This window comes from Armigeres subalbatus, unplaced genomic scaffold, assembly GCF_024139115.2.
Source record: "Armigeres subalbatus isolate Guangzhou_Male unplaced genomic scaffold, GZ_Asu_2 Contig2079, whole genome shotgun sequence".
In the NCBI taxonomy this organism is placed as follows: domain Eukaryota; kingdom Metazoa; phylum Arthropoda; class Insecta; order Diptera; family Culicidae; genus Armigeres; species Armigeres subalbatus.
Genome location: NW_026942923.1, coordinates 165567 through 184949, shown reverse-complemented (window position 1 = coordinate 184949; position 19383 = coordinate 165567). Strand labels below are relative to the sequence as shown.

The 19383-nt window shown below is 41.2% G+C and overlaps 2 protein-coding genes and 1 long non-coding RNA gene across 6 annotated transcripts in view; 2 read left to right on the top strand and 1 right to left on the bottom strand.

The window, feature by feature from the left end:
* Positions 1-339: 339 nt before the first annotated feature.
* On the top strand, positions 340-5585 carry LOC134203736 (uncharacterized). Of its 2 annotated transcripts, XM_062678595.1 has the most exons (4): positions 340-484; positions 555-1008; positions 1073-1429; positions 4285-5585. In XM_062678595.1, exons 1-4 carry the CDS (start codon positions 482-484, stop codon positions 5583-5585), a joined length of 2115 nt encoding a protein of 704 aa, XP_062534579.1. In that variant the 5' UTR covers positions 340-481. The 2 variants fall into 2 exon arrangements, with proteins under 2 accessions (XP_062534579.1, XP_062534580.1); XM_062678596.1 differs by lacking the exon at positions 4285-5585 and having other exon boundaries at positions 1073-1498.
* A 1103-nt stretch (positions 5586-6688) lies between these two features.
* On the bottom strand, positions 6689-7425 carry LOC134203737 (uncharacterized). The gene is made up of 3 exons (XR_009977688.1): positions 7300-7425; positions 6886-7207; positions 6689-6822 (listed from the first exon to the last, which is right to left on the bottom strand). It is a non-coding gene; the product is annotated as an uncharacterized LOC134203737 (long non-coding RNA).
* Positions 7426-16572: 9147 nt separating this feature from the next.
* Positions 16573-19383, top strand: part of LOC134203747 (solute carrier family 52, riboflavin transporter, member 3-B-like) — a 55680-nt gene continuing 52869 nt past the window's right edge. Inside the window, exon 1 of one of the 3 annotated variants that reach the window (XM_062678609.1) lies at positions 16573-16726. The gene's annotated coding sequence lies outside the window, so the exon portion shown is untranslated. Of the gene's footprint in view, positions 16727-19191; positions 19376-19383 lie in introns of those variants that run through there. The other 2 variants (XM_062678607.1, XM_062678606.1) reach the window with 2 other exon arrangements.

The following is a 19383-nucleotide window of genomic DNA, read 5'->3' as shown; positions in this document are numbered from 1 at the left end:
AAATAAGGGAAGCTCTTCAATGTGTCCATTTATTACAATAGTACTTAAATTAATCTATTTTGAAACTACCCTACCAGAATGATATCATTACATCTTTATTCGAAATTGTTACTTGGAAATGGCAACAGTACCACCCGTTGTCAACATAGACTACTATTAGGTATTGAATGTCGGCTCCAAGTAACTAATAATTAAATTTACATGTTAACTACTTATTCAGAAAACATCTATGTACATGTTGAGCTTCCATTATTTGTTCGGTTTATAATTGACAGACTGTAGATAGAAAGAATAGGCATATTCGAGTAGAATTTGCTATGAGATGGCGCTGAAGTGAAAAGAGTGTTGTTCTACGGGAGAAGTGTCAAAACCAGTGTATATATTTACAAAACAGTTTGAAAATCGTTAATTTAAGTGTTCAAATTTGTTCATTTTGAAAATAAAATATAAGAATCTGAAAGAAAAAAATAATATCTTCTTGATGGTAGTATTCAGTTGTTTGTTATTATGCTATTTTGTGCAGATAATACCATTTAATGTTTACCCTTTTACAGGCACTGTGTGATCTGCGCACCCGTAAACGAAAAGTGGTAAATAAACATTGCCTCGTAGGAACTTGCCGAAATCCGGCTCCTACGTTATTCCCGGTGCCTCATTCGGAATGCCCATCATTTCGAAAATGGCGAAAAACCCTGGATATCGACGGATTACCTGGCAGTTGGATTTGCAGAAATCATTTTTTCGATGGGGACTTTCAAACGTACAAGCGTGTGAAATTAAAAAGAACAGCAATTCCATCTATCTTTCCGACGGCAGACAAAACTCCTGCTCCGAAAGAAGGGTGCTGGATAAGGGGCTGTAAAGTAAAAGCTAAGAAAATGCTGGTCAAAGCTCCTGCCGCCAAACATGTTCGCCAGAAATGGATTGCTGTTCTGCAGTGTGACCATAAAATAATAAGCGATGTGAGGATTTGCAGAAACCACTTCCGCAAACAAGACAAAATTTCAGGTATGTAAACAGTAGACAAGTGTAAATTCCAATACAATAACTGCAGATTCGTTTTATATTCTAGTTGTATCCACATATCTGAAATACAGTGCAATCCCAACTCGTGCTGTCGGATCGCTTAAGCGGAGACGAAAATGCAGTTCCAAAATTTATGCAGACCCATCTATCCAAACTAAAACGGAAAACGCCATTACACCGGAACACGGTTATGCTATTCAACTAAAGCTACCTCGTAGCAGGACAATGTGCTTTGCAGTTGGATGTACTGCGAAAGCTGGCAACGGAATTATGTTACACAAATTTCCACTGGACAACAGAAATCTGAACGGTAGATGGATGCAGGCTATCCGGAGAACAACGAAACCCACGAAGTTTTCAAGAATATGCAGTAGACATTTTTTGCCCTTCGATTATAAAATAGGTAAGCATTCGAATAATAACAGGAAAAGCAAAAAAGTTTAGGTGTAGAGCCCTGGAAAAAGAATAAACAAGCTGGTTCAATTTTTTAAATTGAGATTTAAGTGTATTTTTTTTTATTTTTCGAAATTCTTGACTGATGCTCAAAAGGATGTTAGAAAGTTTTTTTGTATCTTTATTAAAGAGACTTTCAGCCCTAGGCTAGCTCGTCTCTGATGTGGTAGAAAGTTATTTTTCATGCGATTTTTATAGCTTTCTTTGAATCTCTTGGCCTGAGGGCCAAGGGTGGTCTTTGTGGTACATAGAATAGACTGTGATCACAGCATATGTTCTGCGTTATCCAAGAAATCACAGGATTCGTTTTCCAATAAATCCCTGAAATAAGGTCATAAAGTCTACACGCGCATGTAACGACTTGTTTGTTATATACTTGCCCAAGTGCTACAGTGTCCTGTAGAAGCTTCTGATAGAATAATAATTCGTTTAGTACGGTACCTTTCTTGATGAGCTGAGCCAAGAAACACAAACAAATTTTATTACTATCTTTTTCTGTATGTCGAGTAAGTATTTGAATTGTTTCTGACAACATCATGTTAGAGAGGATAGGGGAAAGTGGGCCAAGATCGCCATATGGGGCAAGACAGCCAACGTTGATTATGACTTAGGTGAGCACGTACGTTAACACGTACATCCTCAACCCCCATTTTACGACAAAACTTAAAATTCAAAACCACGCAGCTCAGCCAATTTCTAACGGATTTTCAAGCAATTCTTCTGGAATCGATCACAAAATTCCTATAGTTTTAGGAACCGAGGTCAATTTTTGTGCAATGACCATGGTTTCGGATATATTTCGGGGAGTACTGGGGTTACCTTCCTCCCGGAAAAAATGGTCACATGCAGATTGGCTTCGAAAACCATCTTGCGACATGTCAAACTTTTCAAACAAACATTTCGGCGATTTTTGATCGAATTGGCCACCCTCCGGGTACTTCTAGGGCCTAGTTCCCTTGGGGAAGTGGTCAATTTTCGATCAATCTTGGAACCCATCTTGCGACATGTCAAACTTCATGATTTTGCAAAACAGGTACACTGGAGTACATTTCGGCGATTTTCGATCGAATTGGCCACCCTCCGGGTACTTCCAGGGCCTGGTTCCCTTGGGGGAAGTGGCCAATTTTCGATCAATCTTGGAACCCATCTTGCGACATGTCAAACTTCATGATTTTGCAAAACAAGTACACTGGAGTACATTTCGGCGATTTTCGATCGAATTGGCCACCCTCCGGATACTTCCAAGGCCTGGTTCCTTGGGGGAAGTGGCCAATTTTCGTTCAATCTTGGAACCGATCTTGCGACATGTCAAACTTCATGATTTTGCAAAACAAGTACATTGGAGTAAATTTCGGCGATTTTAGATCGAATTGACCACTCTCCGGGTACTTTCAGAGCCTGGTTCCCTTGGGGAAGTGGCCAATTTTCGTTCAATCTTGGAACCCACCTTGCGAACCCAAATTTCTCCAGAAGTTCCTCCGGAAGTTCCTCCGGAAATTACTCCGGAAGTTCCTCCGGGAATTCCTCCGGGAATTCCTCCGGAAGTTCCTCCGGGAATTCCTCCGGAAGTTCCTCCGGGAATTCCTCCGGAAGTTCCTCCGGGAATTCCTCCGGAAGTTCCCCCGGGAATTCCTCCGGAAGTTCCTCCGGCAATTCCTCCGGAAGTTCCTCCGGGAATTCCTCCGGAAGTTCCTCCGGGAATTCCTCCGGAAGTTCCTCCGGGAATTCCTCCGGAAGTTCCTCCGGGAATTCCTCCGGAAGTTCCTCCGGGAATTCCTCCGGAAGTTCCTCCGGGAATTCCTCCGGAAGTTCCTCTGGGAATTCCTCCGGAAGTTCCTCCGGGAATTCCTCCGCAAGTTCCTTCGGGAATTCCTTCGGAAGTTCCTCCAGGAATTCCTCCGGAAGTTTCTCCGGGAATTCCTCCGGAAGTTTCTCCGGAAGTTCCTCCGGGAATTCCTCCAGAAGTTCCTCCGGGAATTCCTCCAGAAGTTCCTCCGGGAATTCCTCCAGAAGTTCCGTCAGGAAATCCTCCGGAAGTTCCGTGAGGAATTCCTCCGGAAAATTCTCCAGGAAGTTCCTTCCGGAAATTCCTCCCGGAATTCTGCCAGAAGTTCCTCCGGAAGTTCCTCCGGAAGTTCCTCCGGAAGTTCCTCCGGGAATTCCTCCGGAAGTTCCTCCAGTAATTCCTCCGGAAGTTCCTCCAGTAATTCCTCCGGAAGTTCTTCCAGAAATTCCTCCCGAAGTTCCTCCAGGAATTCCTCCGGAAGTTCCTCCAGGAATTACTCCGGAAGTTCCTCCTGGAAGTCCTCCGGAAGTTCCTCCGGGAATTCCCCCGGAAGTTCCTCCGGGAATTCATCCGGAAGTTCCTCCGGGAATTCCTCCTCCAGTAATTCCGCCTAAGTTTCCTCCAAGAATTCCTGCAGAAGTTCGTTCAAGAATTCTTCCGGAAGTTTCTCCGGAAGCTTCTCCTGAAATTCTTCTGTAAGTTTCGCCAGGAATTCTCCCGGGAGGTCTTCCAGGAATTCTTTCGACGGTTTATCCGGGAATTCCTCCAGTAGTTCCATCTAAGGTTTTTCCAGGATTTTTTCCATTAGTTCGTTCAGGAATTCCTCTCGGAAGTCTTGCAGCGATTCCGTCGGATGTTCCTCAAGGAATTCTAATTATAACATTAACATTAATAATTATAACATGAGCCCGAAATAACTCCCTTGGTGAATTATCATTCTTAATGGTACATTATATTTAAACTTGATAATATCGACCTTTAATTATAAAATAATAGTTGCATTACCTATTTCATTTCAGGAGGAAAGCGCTTGAAACCGGATGCGGTTCCATCACAACACTTGCCTAGGAGCTTCTCAACAAACAAGTTCCGTCTCAGTATCGATTCTAGCAAGTCATTAGATGACCAGAGTAACTCATCACTAACTGTATCAGAAGACTCTGATGCTAAGCAGAATTCGGTTATTTGTGGAAATACGACATGTTCAGAGCCCTATTATACAGCTGTCGACAATGAAACACAAATTGACACTGACAACGTGAAACATGGTACCAATACTGCTCAAATTGAAATATTGCAAAATGATCTGCAATCTGAAACTAATATGAGCACTTCGACAGAACAGTTGAATACAGAGTCAGACAAGGATACATCAGTACCATTATTGATTAAACAGGTTAAGAATAAGCTATCTAGAATAAGAAATGGAGCCACTCTTACGACATTAATAAAATCAGATAAGGATGCAAACACGTGGACTGGTCTCACATCGCTTAATCAACTAGATGCTATTTGTGTGTCAGTCAAAACGATTGAAGATCAGGTTTATCAGAGACAGTGGAGAGCTCATACTGTTGACCGAGTCATCCTGACCTTGGCAAAATTGAAACAAGATATTTCTTTCGCAGCATTGTCTACCTTGTTTGGCGGCATCTCTATTTCAACTGTAGCAGATTATTTTAACCATACGATACACGTATTAGCAGAAGTACTACAGCAATTTATATATTGGCCAGATCAAGAGGAAATTTACCGTAATATTCCCTTGTGTTTTAGAAACAGGTTTGAAAAAGTCAGATGCATTTTCGATTGCACGGAAGTGTCGGTTGCAACACTAAAATGTATTAATTGTTGTATTTCTTGCTATTCCAATTACAAAGGTAGAAGGACTGTAAAATTTTTGATAGGAGTCACACCAGCAGGGCTAATTAGTTTTGTGAGTCAAGCATTTAGTGGCAAGGCCTCAGATAAGCAAATTTTTAATGATGAAAATGTGGTGGCACTATTCGATGCATATAGAGACGAAATAATGGTAGATAAAGGCTTTAGCATTGAGAATGAGTGTTTAGCTAATGGAATCAGGTTACACATACCACCATTTCTTCGAGGAGAGAGATTGTCGTCAAGAGAGGCTGTTCTTAATGAAAGCATAGCCAAAGCGAGAATACATGTTGAGCGTGTAATACAACGTATTAAGCTTTTCGGTATTCTTCAGAATACGATTGAAACTTCAATGTTAACCTCCATTGACGATATAATGATTGTTATTTGCGCAATAGTTAATCTGTCGCCTCCAATCTTCCAGGACAATAAATTTTAGCACTTCTTTGTTAAACTTGTTATAAAAAAAATAAAGTATATTTTTCAAACATTTTTTTGTTTTATTTGTATGTGTTTGTATTGACAATGACTCATTTTGCTTTAGCAGCTATCTGTGGTAGCATATAAGTGAAGAAAATAGTTCTGAGTGTTTCTATCAAATGACGAGCGAATGTGTCATCGTAGCCTACTTCTATTATGACAAAATCGTTATCATGTTTTGAAAATACTATGAAATCACATTCACTAATATGCAATACGTGCATCGCTAGTTGCACCTGGGCAAAATACTTATGATTTCTATTCAGTTCTAGAGTCGAATCTACTTTTTTAACGTAAGCTCTAGTCGCTTTGCATTCATTAATTAACCAGTCTACTCCGTGTTCTGCTCCACGCACTGGGCATTTTATCTCTAACAGAATTTTGTTTAATGGGTCCACTCCATCAGGGCTGACTCCCATCCAAGGGTCCGTGCTGCACAACACAAATCCACACTTTTTCATGAGAGGGTTGCGTTTCGCTTTGTAAACTTCGAAAGCAGTATGTTCCAGATCTTTTCCATATTTAATAGCCTTTGTGTGTAGAGGTTTAGGATTCAGATAGGACTCAATTTTTTTGTTCCAATCGGGATTTTTGTTCTTAAAATACGTGAACAGTTCGTAGCACGAACTTCCAGTGATTCTGATAGATCTGTGCATTCTCCAAGCACTATTATCCTGATTTTTTGTCTGGTCACATATTTTAATAATTTCTTCTGTATTCTTCTGCACATTCTGTTCGTAGAAAGTTTTAGCCATATCAGTTATATTCTGTGCGATTACATTCCAGTTGAACACGAGAGTGCTGTCAGTTAACAATTCACGCAGCTCATAATCGGTGATATACAAATCAATATCGATATTCTGCAGTGGACCGGAAATGGGTCTAGGGCAACTCAGTTCCCTTCCTGTGATGTGTTTTTGAATTGCCGAATGTGGTGATGCTGTTTATTTAATCCTCAATTATATTTTATTTATTTTACAATGAAAGTATGGTTATTACCTTCCAATATGCGATGAAAACCGCCTTTAAGAAGTTCAGCTTTCTTAATGACATCGACCTCTGGGAAAACAGCATGTTTTCGAACGCAACAAAGTTCCTTAACGCGCTTCGCTTTCCATAGACTAGTTTTTTCCGCTTTACTAATTCCCCATGCTTGACGAGAGCTGGTGCAAGTTAAGAATTCGACATACCCAGCTCTGTGGATTAAATATACTGTACATCGGGTCAACAGTATAAAAATAATGATTTCAAATACGTACTTTGAAATATGCAGCAAGCAAGCAATGATGTGCTTACATCTTGCAGTTCCCGCTTTACATGTGCAGCTCAGTATCCATTGCCGATAATCGGGACAGATCTGAAGTTTTACCTCATGAGGAACATCCCCCGGGTGGGAACTTTGAAGTACAAAGCCAACAACGTCCAAATACACTCCCTTCGAATTTGTGTAGCCAATGAATACAATATGTCCTGATTCGAAGACCGACTGCCCTTCCCGAAGTGGTCTGATTGAATCTCCTATGTAGTCCAGAATATCTCCCAAAGTGAGGCTAATCGTCTGGGAGTCAGGTTGCTTGGTCTCTGTGAATAGTGAAAAATAACCTCAATAAGGGTTGTTTTTTTTGCTTCATAAAAAAGTGTTAACATTTATTATCGACCAGAAATTTACTCACCAGCGGAATGCAAATTTAATTTTCTTTCAATAGGTTCCATTTCAAATTCGCAAATTTGCGTGAAAATATAAGATTTAAACGGAATAAGTTACGGCTTCTATAGTTCACCAGCAGCAGAAAACACTTGAGACACTTTTTTCTTAGTTGATTTAATTGGCACTAGGTGTCGCAGGTGTTGCAAGAGTTTCATTCAAATATCGCCTATACAAACCCAGGCCGCAGTGACCTAGTGAGCAACATAGCTTGAGTCGTCTGCTAGTATTGTGTATCACATGGAGAGCCCAGCCGAGATACCAGTCTATTAATGTCGTTTTCGGTTTTAGACCTGGGTCAGGTCCGACCCCGACTCTGAATAACCGAACGAAAAACGAATCGGGATCGAGTCAGTATGATGGTATTAGTGAGAACCTAATCCCTATCATCTGTTTTGTTTTCAATTCGCACTTTTATCAGCTGGCAGAAACAGACATTACTGAATTTTGTTATTAGTGTTCTTTTTTTCTTGTTTTATGAATTATGGGGGAAATCAGACGTTTCTTCTGTTAATTGTTTAATGACTAAAATTACTATTAATCCATCAATAAATTAATGTGATTAGGAGCTTGTGATGAATGACGACGGCAATGTGGATTGCCGTGAAAGAATTTATGCCAATCCGTGTTTCCCGATAAACTATTATGCTGATTCTATATGGCTTTTTGGGTAACAGTGATTGTGTTACAGTAGATTTGAATTATCAATTATGTCATTGAAATGGAACAGAACAAGAAAATATGAAAGCGATTGAGATTTGGGGCCTTTTATTTTAAAACAAATAATCAAATCGCACAAGAGTTAAACAGCATTCTTTTTTGCTTTTTACATTTTTTTTTTGCTATTTTTCCCCCAAGGGGATAAATTGCAATTTCGTCAGAACTGTAAAAACCAAATATACAAGAGAGGCAAATCATTTTTCACTACATAATCTAAACAGGAGATTCAACATAATAAATATCAATGGGATAAAATATGTCTTTGTCGGTTTTTTAATGAATTACAAGTAAAAACCCTTCTTCCACTCAAAAATTATGCTCAATTCGTATAAAAGCTGTTACTTAATAAACATTTGAATATATTTATGAATAATCATTTATAAATAAATACAATAAACTTGTTGATGGCAATATAGTTTCCAAAGCCTTATAAATGGTTAATGCCAGGGTTAATACATTATGTTTATATTCTTCAAATCCGTAACCTTGAACAAATTATGCACAGAACTGCAATAATGAATAAAATAATGGTATGAACATTTTGGTATAAATAACTTCATAGCGGCAGATACTCTGGTACGCTATTTTCCCATTGATAGAGAAATTGTACCTAAAGTATATGTTCGAATCGAATACACAACGTAATAGTGAATAAATAGCAGCTACCTTCTCGTCACTGCATTTTATAAATCACATTTTCAACAAAATTTTCAACCCTCATTTTGTTTATAATGGAGCTACCATCTGAGGTAATCAGCGAAAAATATGTCGATATCTGAATCCGATTCACCATCAGAGAAACTTGAAGACAGCACAAAATTAAAATAATCCATTTGGAAGCGTGGAAAACAGCAACAAAATTGATAAAATTAACAAATGAAACAAACAAAATCAAATACCCATCCGTGTCTTTTACGTTTTCATTTTCCTTTAGCGTAAACATAAACACCAGTTTGACAGTTTGTGTATACGAATGTATTGGTGAACCTAGGTTGGATCTCGATAAATCGGCAGAGCGAACCTCATTCATTTTGGGTCGGATCTGGTGCGGATCGCGATCCAACCTGAACGAATAACCGAACGTTTTGACAGCAGTTAGAGCGGATCCGGTGCAGAACTAGGTTCGACCCAGCAATAACCGAAAACGACATAAGACTACAACTGGTCAACTCTCGAAAAAAAAAAAAAAAAAAAAAAAAAAGGAACAGCATGCAGTCACCAGCAGCGGTAGAACTGCCGGTGGGTCTGTGAATATGCATGAAAGAAGTGGGCGCATTTTTTTGTCATTCTGTGCTTGATGATGGTCGGATGCAGTGGTGTCGGTTGCAATGGATGCAATCGCCCATCGCATCGCTCGGAGTTCATGGCTAGTGGCCGATGATGGCTAAGGCAGCGAGGGCAGCGGTGGTGGATGAAGAAGAATAAAATTAGAGAGATTTGGTCTGCTCATCCACGAAAAGTGATTGGTTTCATAATCCACATAATCCACATGCCCGGGATGGGTACGAGTCATGTCATATGACTAACCATATGTTAAGTTGTACTTGGTACTAAACGACACGTACATCAAAACATGGTTATACTGTCCCAGGTTATACTATATCAGTTCTGATTCCCCAGCAAAAAAAATCAACAACACTGATCAAAACAAAAATTTGATTAAAATAAATATGTACTTTCATTTATTTGCAGAAGGCCTAAGATGCACAATCAGCAATTGTTTTAATATCCATATAGAATTCGAAAATTTCGCTGTATTACATATAAATGTTTTAAAAAAAGTCCGCAAAAAATAATTTCCAGAAGATTATTTAAATAAACTTTATCTTATTCTTTGTTTTTCATTTCCTGAGGAATTGTATTATTAAAGTTTGGAATCAAAACATTAAATAATTTTTCGTTGACATATTAGCAGTACCTCCTCTATAGAGGTTGCTGACGTTTACTCATCCTTCTCTTTCAAGCGCATGAAAAGGATAGGATTTGTTTTCATCGGGAAACGCTTCGGAAGCGTTTCCCGATGAAAACAAAACCTATCTTTTCCATGCGTTTGAAAGAGAAGGATGAGTAAACGTCAGCAACCTCTATTTTAGTAGGGTTACTGCTCCTTGACTTGTTTCTTATTGTTGTGTTTTTTTCAGCAGTAAGCACGCATGTTAGCAAAAAGAAGCAACGAAATTGGTGCTGTATTTCTTTGTTTGGAAAACGGGACAGTTTCCCTAAAATAGCACATTTTGCCCAAGTCTGAAAATTTTATAAATAGAATTTTAAAACTTCAAATACTATCAGGGCCCTCCTTAGCCGTGCGGTAAGATGCGCGGCTACAAAGCAAGACCATGCTGAGGGTGGCTGGTTTCGATTCCCGGTGCCGATTTTCGATTTTCGGATTGGAAATTGTGTCGACTACCCTGGGCATAAAAGTATCATCGTGTTAGCCTCATGATATACGAATGCAGAAATGGTATCCTGGCTTAGAAACCTCGCAGTTAATAACTGTGGAAGTGCTTAATGAACACTAAGCTGCGAGGCGGCAATGTCCCAGTGTGGGGATGTAATGCCAATGAAGAAGAAGAAGAAGAAATACTATCATCAATAAGATATCTATAAATGCCCTTCATTTGCTTGAATAAAGCAATTCTAATTATGTATTTAATTATTAGTTTTATTTCCAGAAGTTTTGAATAAACAAGTTGCTAATAATTCTACAAAGCATGGAAATTGTCGTTTCCAATATCAAAACCTATAATCAAACTCCATAGATCCAAAAGTTAAATGTAAATACGTTACGTTTATACAAGTCCTACGTCTACTCGCGGTTGTGTTGAAAACATTACCCATTGCTTTTCAAGTAAGACTTTAATGAAAATTCTTTAAACCTTCGTCGAAAGAAAGACGCGCAACGTGATTGATACTTGACTTCGAAAACAAAACAAAGTTTGCCCGGATCCGGTACCAGCGAAGCTGAAAGGAATGACGAAGGCGGATCGTCCCTTTTGATGATTTAATTCTAGCTTGTCCTCCTATCATGTAACAATTCAACTCTGGGAATGGATAGAATCAGGTTTAGCTGATTGTTTAGCTTGTTCAATCAGTTATTGAAGCTCAACATTGTTTCGGATTATTGGAGGCAAATGAGGCCGTTGGTGATAACCATCCAAAAGCTTGGAAAACCTGCGTCGAATTGTAATTCGTATCGACTATAGACACTATAGGTTCCATAGACGAGCTGAGGCGAAGGCGAGTGTAGCCAAACGAACTGTCAGTTAGTGTCCAAACGAGGTATTTTTGGACATTACTGCAGTTTACGTCGATGTCTTATCCGACAAAATCCGTGAGTTTGGACTTTCTCCTATTTTGAACAACGAATTAGCTACCCACCCAGGGCTCATGTTTAAGCCCTCCTTTACAATTTTTACGTAAGAGACATTGATGAATGTCTTATGCCAAAGCTCGTTAAGACTGCTTGCAAATGATTGTGTTGTATCCGTTTCGGAGGCAAACGCAGTTGATCTGCAAGGACTGTTGCAAGATACTCTGGAAAATTTGTCTTCTTCTTATTATTGGCATTACATCGATTACATCCCCACACTGGGACAGAGCCGCCTCGCGGCTTAGTGTTCAATAAGCACTTCCACATATTAACTGCAAGGTTTCTAAGCCAGGTTACCATTTTTACATTCGTTCATGAGGCTAGCACGATGATACTTTTATGCCCAGGGAGGTCAAGACAATATCCAATCTGAAAATTGCCTAAACCGGCAAACCGGCACCGGGAATCGAAGTCAGCCACCCTCATCATGGTCTTGCTTTGTAGCCGCGCGTCTTACCGCACGGATAAGGAGGGCCCCTTACAAGTCTGTACAAAGCGCAGTTATCGTTAACAGCGAAGAGGGTGCAGAACCATTGCGATGTCAACAATCTAATGAATGAGGATCAAAAAGGTTGTAGACGCAAAACACGAAGCTGCAAGGATCAGGTCGTTGATGCGGGCGTTGTTGGGCAGGCCTGAGCATGGTGTCTATCGACTATAAAAAGGCATACGTCTCAGTACCTCACTCGTACCTCCTCAAGGTAGTGCAATTGTATAAGATAGACGGTAACGTAATCAGGCTAATGCAGCACGCTATGAGGATGTGGAACGCTACAATAGATCTATTAGGCTCGATGCCCACGTAGCGTGTTTTCAACGCCACGTACACGCAGCGGTCAAATAACGCAGGTGTGCATCGACGCGGCGACGCTGCGTTTACGCTTTTTCCCGGTGCACACCTGCGTCTTTTTGACGCCGCGTACACTCAGCGCTGAAAAGATGCTACGTGGGCATCGGGCCTTGACTGGTCACAGTGGCACACCCGAGCAGGAAAAAAAGGGGATGTGGAGGTCATCCCTACACATTACCGACGAAGAAAAGGTGTTACGGTCCAGTACTCTCAGCAATAGGAGCGACACATTTCAAGCCGGCGACGGAAAAGCAGACCATGGAGTTGGTTTTGTAGTGATGGGCAAGTAGATGAAGCGAGTGATGCGGTGCAAACCCATTAGCGAACGAATCTGTATGTTGAGGATACGGGGCAAATTCTTCAATTACAGCCTAATCAACGTTTTCGCTCCGACAAACGATAAATCCGACGACGTGGAGGACACGTTTCTTGAATGTCTTGATAAAGCATATGGAGAGTGCGCAAAGCATGACGTGAAAATTGTTATTGGAGACGCTAACGCTCAGGTCGGTAGAGAGGTTTTTTTCCCTCCCATAATCGGTAGGGAGAGCCTTCACTCTGCTACCAATGACAACGGCCTACGGCTAGTAAATTTCGCTACTGCCAGAGGGATTACCATCAGTAGCACCTATTTTGCACGAAAGAATATCCGAAAGCACACCTGGAGACACTTGCAATATACCATGTTCTGGTGGATGGGCGCCATTTCTCGGATGGTATCGATGTGCGGACATTCAGAGGTCCGAACATTGACTCTGATCACTACCTCGTTGTTAGTAAAATTCGATCACGATTGTCAACTGTATCGAACGAAAGATCACAGCGAACGATGCGTTACAATATCCAGCGATTGTCGGCGGAAGGAGTATCGGCTGAGTACCGCCAGAAGCTCGACGAACGGATAAGTGCAATCAACGTTATAGCGACAACCGCGACAACATCAACGATCTATGGAAGTCGATCCATGGAGCGGTGAGCACGACAGCACGAGAAGTGGTAGGCACTGCACAGAGGCGACCCAGGACGGGTTGGTTCGATGTGGAGTGTCAGAGAGTGACAGACGAGAAGAACGTTGCCAGAAGCCGGATGTTGGTGTCGGGTGCCCGATGGAATAGAGATCGGTACAAGGAAGCAAGAGCAGCCGAAAAACTAACCCACCGCAGGAAGAAAAAAGAATACGAAGAACAAGTTATTAGTGAGGCGCAAGAAAAAAAGGAGCGGAACGATATGCGGAGGTTTTATTAGTCTATCAATGGCGTGCGGAGAAAGACAGCGCCATCTCCCGTCATGTGCAACGACCAACAACAGAATGTACTGATAGATAAAACTAAAGTGGCTGCCAGGTGAAGCAACACTTCGAGACTTTGTTGAATAGTGGAAGTGACGGTGCATCGGTGAACATAATAAATATTAGCGACGATGCACAAGTTGCAGAGTCGTCTACACTAGATGAGGTTAAAAAGCTGTTACAGAGCTGAAAAACAATAAGGCTGCGGAGAAGGACCAGCTCCCGGCTGAACTTCTCAAACATGGCAGTGAGCAGCTTTATGAAGTTCTGCACCATATTATGTCGAAAATATGGGAAGACGATGAAATGCCTGCTAGCTGGTTGGACGGCCTCATTTGCCCTCTATTTAAGAAAGGGCACAGACTGGAGTGCGCCAATTATCGAGGAATAACCCTCCTCAATTCGGCGTACAAAATTATGTCCCGTATTCTGTTCAACAGATTGAGACCGCTTGAAGAGTCCTTCGTCGGTGAATACCAAGCAGGCTTTCGTGAGGGCCGATCAACGACGGATCAAATGTTTACCCCGAGACAAATCCTTGATAAATTCCGGGAGTACAACTTGCAGACACATGATCTGTTTATTGATTTCAAGGCGGCGTACGATTCAGTGAAACGGAATGAATTATGGTAAATTATGCTAGAACATGGTTTTCCGGCGAAACTGATACGGCTAATTCGTATAACGTTGGACGGATCGAAATCAAGTGTAAGGGTTGCGGATGAAATATCGACGTCATTTGTTACCTCACATGGATTAAAGCAGGGTATAATACACTCTCGAATCTACTGTTCAATATAGCGCTCGAGGGAGCGATTAGGAGAGCTGGTGTGCAAAGAAGCGGTACCATTATCACAAAATCGCATATGCTCCTGGGATTTGCGGACGATATCGATATTATCGTAATTGATCGCCGTGCCGAGGAAGAGGCTTTTGTGCCTTTTAAGAAGCAGACAGCGAGGATTGGACGATCAATACCAGCAAAACGAAGTACATGGTCGCTGGCAATCAACGTGGGTTCATTAGTGGTGGTGGTAGAGAAATGGTGCTGGATGGTGAAAAAATTAAAGTGGTAGAAGAATTTATGTATCTTGGAACATTAGTGACGTGCGATAATGATGTTACCCGCGAGGTGAAAAGGCGTATTGCAGCTGCAAATAGGGCTTCTTACGGACTTCGTAACCAGCTTAAGTCCCGTAGTCTGCAAACGAAAACAAAACTCGCGCTGTATACTACTCTGATTCTTCCGGTGGCTTTATACGGCCATGAGGCATGGACGTTAAAGGAGGCTGATCGGAGAGCTCTCGGAGTGTTTGAGCGTAAGGTGCTGCGGACAATACTCGGCGGTAACCAGGAGAACGGTATCTGGCGGCGTCGCATGAATCACGAATTGTACCAGGTGTATAAAGGGCTGGATATTATTAAGCTTATACAACACGGCAGACTATGGTGGGCTGGTCACGTTGTTCGTATGCCGCAAGAAGGTCAAGCGAAGATAATATTTGGTAGAGAACCCGGAAGAGGCCGCAGGCTTAGAAGGCCGCGTGCACGATGGCTTTTTGCAGTTGAAGAGGACCTGAGGGCGCTCAATGTTCAGGGCGACTGGAAGCGATTGGCCCAGGATCGAGTCCAGTGGAGAAGGATACTCCATTCGGCGTAGGTTCATCGAAGAGCTGTAGGCCATCAAGTACCAAGTAGTATCCCGATGGGCTTACAGTTCGAAGAGATTCCTAAAAGAGTTTCTGTGGAAATTCTAGAATTAAGAATTAAGAATTTCAAAAAAGAATTTTCGAGTTTCCAAACAAAATTTTTAAATGAAGTTCTGAAATATTTTAGTACATAATGCCGAAAAAGTTCTAGGAGCAATTCCTTGAATTCCTGAAGAACAATTGCCTTATTTTCTGAATATATAAATGTCAGGCGCCAATATAGGTTTGTTTGAACAAGCATACGTTGCACAACAAGGGATCTAGTTGTTCCACAAAAAAAAAAAACAATTCAGGCTGAATATGCTGCTCTTTTTGGCTGAAACCCCTATTTTTAATTAAATAAGATCTTAATCTACTTTCAATTTTGTTGGGTCTAGACTTTATTGGAAATGAGATTATATGCTGCATAATTGTAAAGAAGATACTTGTCATATGAACTTGGCTGAAAATTTGTAGGTATTTCCGACAGGAGCTAGAGAAATCTTGACCTAACAGCAAAAATGCCATCAGCGTGGTCAAAAATATTCGGCGGCGTGATGAATTTTCATACGGCGGCACGCCGATACATTTTTCACGGCTGTTGGGAGGAGCATCCATCGTTTACATCGCGGAAAATTGGACGACTGCGATGGACGTGGGCATGTAGCTAGAATTTTGAATACCTAGTAGTTCGGGTGAAAATGATTCTCGACAATGATCCGAGGTGCAAAGCAAGCAAGGTGGATCGATCAGGTGGAAGGCGATTCTCGGACCCTCCGTAGGCTGTATGATTGGCGACGTGCAGCCATGGACCGAGCTGTATGTACTGCACAGGCCACTCCGGCCTAAGTTTAAGCAACTGTTTTGTAATAAATATTTATTATTTTTAACCTTCAATTTGGCGAAAGCCTTAGGTTGTCAACAATAGTTATTTCCCCCTACTTCATATTCAAAAGCATTAGAATCTAAATTTATTTTTAACATACATTTACTGCCGTGAATCGCATATTTGTCCCATATGAATAGGAAACCCAGCAAAGATGAGACAGATATGCGATTCACGGCAGTTTATACATATCAAATTTACTTATATTGCTGTGGATTATTTAAACCAATAGAAATTGCAGAATTGTTAATATTAATAATTATTTTTAATTAAATACCAAATGTCATATTATAATTAATTTATATTGCTATGTGGGCCCACTGCTCATAGTGTCCAACTACATAACATGGCCTATAGCGCAAGCTCGTGCTCATTTCTCACTTCACCCTCATGCTCTCACTGGTTCACAGATGTTTGCGTCGATTTCTGATGGTGAATAAGCTAGAGTAAATAAACAACATTCTGGGAAGTCCATTCATACTTGGGTGCCACCCCCTATCGACCGTTAAATCACCCATCGGTATCATCGGAGTGTGTACGTTGGAAGTTCGATTGTAAACAGAACGTGAACATTCTACCAAACTCAAAAAACGGTAAGTGTAAGTCACTAAAACTATAAAAAACTATGTTTCATTATGGCGAGTATATGTTCAGAAGTCCCATTTCAAAAGGTGGTTGTTATTACGTAACTCAAATCAAATTTGTTGTCTCATTCCTAGTCACTCTATCATATGTCGAATTCGTTTTTAAAAAGTTCCAACCTAGGTTGGAACCAGTTCCAACCTAAGTGCTGTCAAAGTGTTTTTTTATTCGCTCAGGTTGGAACTAGGTTCGCTGTCGGGTTCGCACTGTGTTGTTTCACGGTTTCTCACCAGGTTCACCAATACAAGTGCACTTCAACTGTCAAAACCATATGGGTGGAATAAACAAGCCGAAGGGAAATACAAACCAGAGTAAAAACGAAGCTGTTTGTGCATTTAATAAAGAATGCGCATCGGAAGCCGTTTTACGGAATTTTTTTATTCCCTATGATATTTGTCAACATTTGCATTATATTTAAATTCCCTTAGGACTTTTTTCAGTAATCCCAGGATAATTTGTTTTAAACGGAAATATTATGAGCCTTCGATAATTCAAATTGCAATTTATTCTAAAATTCCCCCATTAATTATTTATTTAAGTAGTTCTTCAAAAAATCATACGGAAATTCTTCAAAGAATTCTTATAATTCTTTCAGGTATTCCTCCTTGAAGTCTTGTATGCATTCCATTGCGAATTTTTCCAAGAATGCTTTGGAGCAATATTTCAGGCATTCCTTCATAATTTTTTTTCCAATTCCTCCAAGAGTTCCTACGAAGTTTCTCCAGGAATTCCTTCGGCAGTTTCTCCAGGAATTCCTTCGGAAGTTCCTCCAGGAATTCCTCCCGAAGTTAATCCAGGAATCCCACCAGCTATTCCTCCAGGAATTCCCCCGGAAGTTCATCCAGAAATTCCTACGGAAGTTCCTCCAGAAATTCCTCAGGAAGCTCCTCTAGAAATCCATCCGGAAGTTCCTTCAGAATTTTCCCCCTGGAGTTCCTCCAGGAATTCCTTCAGAAGTTCCTCCAGGAATTCCTCCGGAACTTTCTCCAGAAGTTCCTCCGGAAGTCCCTCCAGAAATTTCTTCGAAAGTTCCTCCAGGAATTCCTCCAAAAGTTCCTCCAGGAATTCCTCCGGAACATCCTTCAGAAGTACCTCCGGAAGTCCCTCCAGAAATTTCTCCGGAAGTTCCTTCGGAAGTTCTTTCAGAAATTCCTCCGGAAATTTTTCCCGAAATTCCATCAGGAATTCCTTCGGATGTTCCTCCAATAATTTTCCCGGATGTTCTTTCGGAAGCTCTTCCAGGAATTGCTCCGAAAGCTCCTCCACGAATTTCTCCGGAGGTATTTCTGGAGGGACTTCCTGAGAAATTTTGGGAGGGACTTCCGAAGGAATTTTTGGAGGGACTTCTGGAGGTATTCCTGGAGGAACTTCTAGAGGAACTTTCAGAATGAATTTCTGGAGGAACCACCGGAGGAATTCTTGGAGGAACAGCTGGAGCAATTCCTGGAAGACCTTCCGGAGAAATTCCTAGAGGAACTACCGGAGGATTTTCTGGAGGAACTTGCGGAGGAATTTCTGGAGAAACTTGTGGAGGAATTTCTGTAGGAACTTCCGGAGGAATTCCTGGAGGAACTTCCGGAGGAATTCCTGGAGGAACTTCCTGAGAAATTTTTGGAGGAAGTTCTAGAGGAATTTATGGTGGAACTTCCGGATGGATTTCTGGAGGAGCTTCCGGAGGAACTTCTGGAGGAACTTCCGTAGGAATTTCTGGAGGAACTTCCGGAGGAATACCTGGAGGAACAGCTGGTGGGATTCCTGGATGAACTTCCGGAGGAATTCCTGGAATTCTGGAGGAATTCCTAAATGAATTTGAGTAGGATTTCGTGAATGAATTTCCAAATCATATACTGAAGGAACTTCCGGAAGAAGTTTTGAAGTATTTTTGGGAGGAATTCCTGAAGAAATTTTCAAAGGAATTCCTGAAGGAATGTTCCAAAGATTTTCTGAAGGAACTTCCGAAAGAAATTTTTAAGGAACTTCGGAACTTTCTTAACGAACTCCCGAGCTCCGAACGTAACTTCAGGAAGAAGGGGAACTTCTGAATAGATTCCTGAAGAAATTTCCGAAGCAATACCTGAAGAAACATCCGGAGGAATTCCTCCGAGTAAATGCCTGCAAGAATTTGCGGAGGAATTCCTGAAGAAGCGAAAAGGAATAGAGAATCTGGGGTAGATATATCCAACCAAAAGTAAATTTCGTAATTCGCGAAAATCAGATCTGGTTCGTTGTGGCCCACAAACTGCCAGTGCACTGGTAAAGTCCGGTATGGTGTCGATCATATGTTTCGAATCAAAACAAACACGATGCCACGCACACCACCATATCCAATGACAGATGGAACTGAAAACGTTTTTTTATTCAGGGTTCGGGTTGGCACTGACCCAGGTTTAAAAACGAATTCGACAATAGATTTGATGTGTTCTTATCGATCGAATACCACATCGTACTTTATCAGTGGACCCGATCAGCAGTGTGAGAGAAAAACGTCATAGAAATCAGTCGAGCCTGGCAAAACAAGTCCAGCGTTCAGCAGCGTCTTCTTCAAGCATGGAAAAAATTAACTTTGAACCCGAACTGACGTCGACTCAAAACGCCGGTATGTAAGTAT

What these genes read in the sequence shown, in the direction of transcription:
- LOC134203736 (XM_062678595.1), top strand. An exon ending in CAAACAAGACAAAATTTCAG is followed by an intron (nt 1,009 to 1,072) that starts GTATGTAAACAG and finishes TTTATATTCTAG; the next exon opens with TTGTATCCACATATCTGAAA. An exon ending in GCCCTTCGATTATAAAATAG is followed by an intron (nt 1,430 to 4,284) that starts GTAAGCATTCGA and finishes ATTTCATTTCAG; the next exon opens with GAGGAAAGCGCTTGAAACCG.